Genomic DNA, 3,292 nt, shown 5'->3' on the forward strand with positions numbered 1-3,292 from the left:
CAAGGTGTCCCCTGCCTTCACCCTAAGTCAGCTGGGATGGACTCCAGCCCCCCATGACCCTAGTGAGGATTAAGCGGTGTGTAGATAATGGATGGATGGATGGATGGATGGATGTATCAGTTTGGCTGTAGCCTGTGTTGAGAGTAAACGAAGACGAGAGCTAATCAAAAGTCCTTATAAAGCCCCGTGAAGCTGAGGAGTCCTGCAGTTTCTGGTGGTACCACGATGTTTTTTGATGCTTTCCTTAATAAAAATGTCAATTAGATGCTTTAACTAACCTTCCTAACTGAGGTCTTGTCCGCATTAATGTCAATAGTTTTGCAGATTGATAGATTCCTCTTCCGTTTCGAGCACACAGCTACAAAACCCTTGAACAAGCAACACCAGTCTACGTCTACGGTACATTCAATACCAGATATGTGTTTGTAGATCCTCCGACATCAACATCATAGTAATCTGAGGAGCTTCAGTGAAAACCAACCAGGTTTTTCTTCTTGGTTCTTGAAGACATTTTACTGCTCATCCAAGAGGCTGGAGGCTCAGACCAAAAGAGGCCTCCGAGATGAGAGGTGAAACACTTTCAAGAAACAAAAAACAGAAGTCCAGTTGCTTTTTACTAAAAATCTCTTCTGATCAGATTCTACAGCAGGTCGTTGTTTCTGTGACATTGAACTGTGGCTGTTATGAGCAAAGCAGCAGCTGTAAAGTTGTAACCGCTACTGCTAGTCAAACGTAAAGAAACTGGTGTATCTGGTATGTTACAGGTGCATGCTCATTACGAAACAACAAACTGAGGTGAGTCGTCACTTCCACACGGTTACACATCAAACCTGAATTTTAAAAAATCTGCTCTTCAGAAAGCTGAAGAAAAAATCTTGGTAGCAGTAGCAGCAGAAGGTCCAGAATGCCTGATGGCCAGTGTACAGTGACTGAAGTGTGAAGTAATCATTAATACCATCATCACCAAATGGCCATGTTCCATCCCATTAATTTATTCCTCACTATTCCTCCTTTGAGCCTCCTGATGCATCTAAAGATGAACACATTCCAAGAAGTTCAAAGTACAAAAATCTGAAAATCCCTGTTGGTCAGGATTTGCCACATCAACGTCTTCAACGTAGTGAAGGAAACTGATGACTGATGGTCTACAGGACCTTCAGGACAGAGTTTATATTTTAAACTCCTCTGAAAACCTGAAGTTTCAATCCAAACCGACGTTGACGTTGGTGTGTAGATGAGAAGGCGAAACGTCAAAGACAGTGTTTGTTTTCTAAAATGTCCTTTTTAGTGTGGACGAGCCCCAACATGTTGGTGAGCAGCTGCAACTCAATGAACTGGTTCCAGCCAAGACACGATCCCGGACATAACCCCCTGTGAAAGTTTCACATTTTGTTTTTGGGCGGATTAAACAAACACGATGCAACATATTAAATATAAACCCGACTAATCCAATCTAATCCAGTTTTTGTTAAATTCACTGATTCGTGTCCTGTGCACGTTTATGCTTGTGCACAGGATGGGGAGAGAGGGGGACAGTAAATCTGAGTATGCAAACCAGCTCCATATGAAGATTCACAGACTCCACCTTTCATTTTTTGTTCTTAAAGCTGCTGGCTGGCAGGTTTGCTGCCGTTACATGCAGCCAGGTTAGTTGTTGCCAGCTGTTTGCAGTATTTGTGCTAAGCTAAGCTAATCAGCTGTTGGCTGTAGTTTTATATCTAACAAACAGACATGAGAAAGGTGTCAGTTTTCTCCACCATTAGCACAATAAAAATGAACTGTTCCTTTAACACAGATCGTTTTAGGGTTTTCTCTACACTGTAACTGTCAACATTTGGCAGCGAGCATGACGGATAAAAATATGTTAAAGTGTACACTGTAATGTTCAAAAACTGTAAAATAAATAAATAAATAAATAAATAAATTTTAAAAAGGCAAATATCTGTAAAATAATTAGATTTTTAGCCGATTAAAATGTGGTGAAGCATGTTGTGAAAGAACAAATTACTGTTTGTAAAAATACAGACTTTAGATGTGGACATGTTTTATAGTTTTGGCCTGTTTTCAATGTTTGTTATTGTAAATTAATATTTCTTTCTGTGATTTTCAGTAGATGTTACTTATAATTCAACAAAACTGGTAAAATATGTAAAATAATCTTATTTATTATGAACCCATTTATTTCTTTAATCCTTGATATACATATTTTTCTTTGAAATATTGGCAATAATATGTGCAACAACAATATTTTTTATAGATTTAAATGCAGTTGTTTTTTTTGTGTGTGTGTGTGTGTTTTTTTTAAAGGTGTTAATAAAAATACTGATTTTTGATGTGGACATTATTTGCAGTTTTGGGTGTTTTTTTAAAGTGGTAAGATAAAACAAATCCCAATTCAAAGACGTTAAACTTAAAAAATAAATAAATAAAAAATTGTTTCTTACGATGTGCAGTCTGTTGCAGCTCCTGGACACAAGTGTGTGGCTTCTTGACATTCTAACATTATAGTGTTTCCTTCTCTTATATACACTGCTGATGTCATTTTTACAACACGACCTTCGCCCGAAGGCCCCCTGATTAGATTAATAATCAGCTTACAACGATTAAAGAAAAGAAGGTGATCAAAGAGGTCAGAAACAGCACACAGGACACAGCACTCCACTACCAAAGTAAAGCTCTTCTATCAAGACACCCATCACCAGCACACCACGCAGCTCTTAAAGAGACAGGAGACGACAACATTGAACTGAGGTCATTTCATCCTGATGACATGATCAGTTTAATTAGCTTCACTCCGCTGTCTCTTTAAGATGTCTGGAAAAGCACTTATTTTTTCCTATTTACCTGGGCCTTTGGATTCGGTTACCTCTAAAAGCATGTCATGCTTAGTTTCCGTGGCGTCCGTTGCCATGGTCACCGCACACCTTGGCTGTGGTGAGAGAAGAAGGAAGTGAACATGGGGATGCTGCTGTTTGCTTTACTGAAGAGGGGGGTAAAGGGAGCCAGGACATTTTATTTCTTTTTTGTTTGTTTTAATTGAGAGAAAAGAGACACATCAGGACCGAGGCTCTGAACATGTACTGCTGCAGTTTGACTTCCACATGTCCTGCCTTTTAGTTTACTCTCCGTTGCCTCTAGCGTTATCATCAAAAAGGTCGGCTTTGTCAGCTCTCGCAGAATGGCTCTTGGTGACTGACTCGTCTGGGGAGCGATAAAGCCTCCGCTGTTTTAAAAGCGAGACGAGCTCTCTGAGGCCACTCTGTTGTGGCTTGTTGGTGCAGAAATGTTGGCT

The 3,292-nt window shown here is 39.7% G+C and overlaps 1 protein-coding gene across 1 annotated transcript in view; it reads right to left on the reverse strand.

Annotated features, from left to right (window-relative positions):
• The window catches only part of cracd (capping protein inhibiting regulator of actin dynamics), a 17,720-nt gene extending 14,809 nt beyond the window's left edge, over positions 1-2,911 (reverse strand). Inside the window, exon 1 of the mRNA XM_008281987.1 lies at positions 2,845-2,911. Within this exon, the coding sequence (XP_008280209.1) occupies positions 2,845-2,911 (67 nt within the window). The remainder of the gene's footprint in view (positions 1-2,844) is intronic.
• Between the last annotated feature and the right edge of the window lie 381 nt (positions 2,912-3,292).

This window comes from Stegastes partitus, unplaced genomic scaffold (genome assembly GCF_000690725.1).
Source record: "Stegastes partitus isolate 25-593 unplaced genomic scaffold, Stegastes_partitus-1.0.2 Scaffold253, whole genome shotgun sequence".
NCBI classification, from domain to species: Eukaryota; Metazoa; Chordata; class Actinopteri; family Pomacentridae; genus Stegastes; species Stegastes partitus.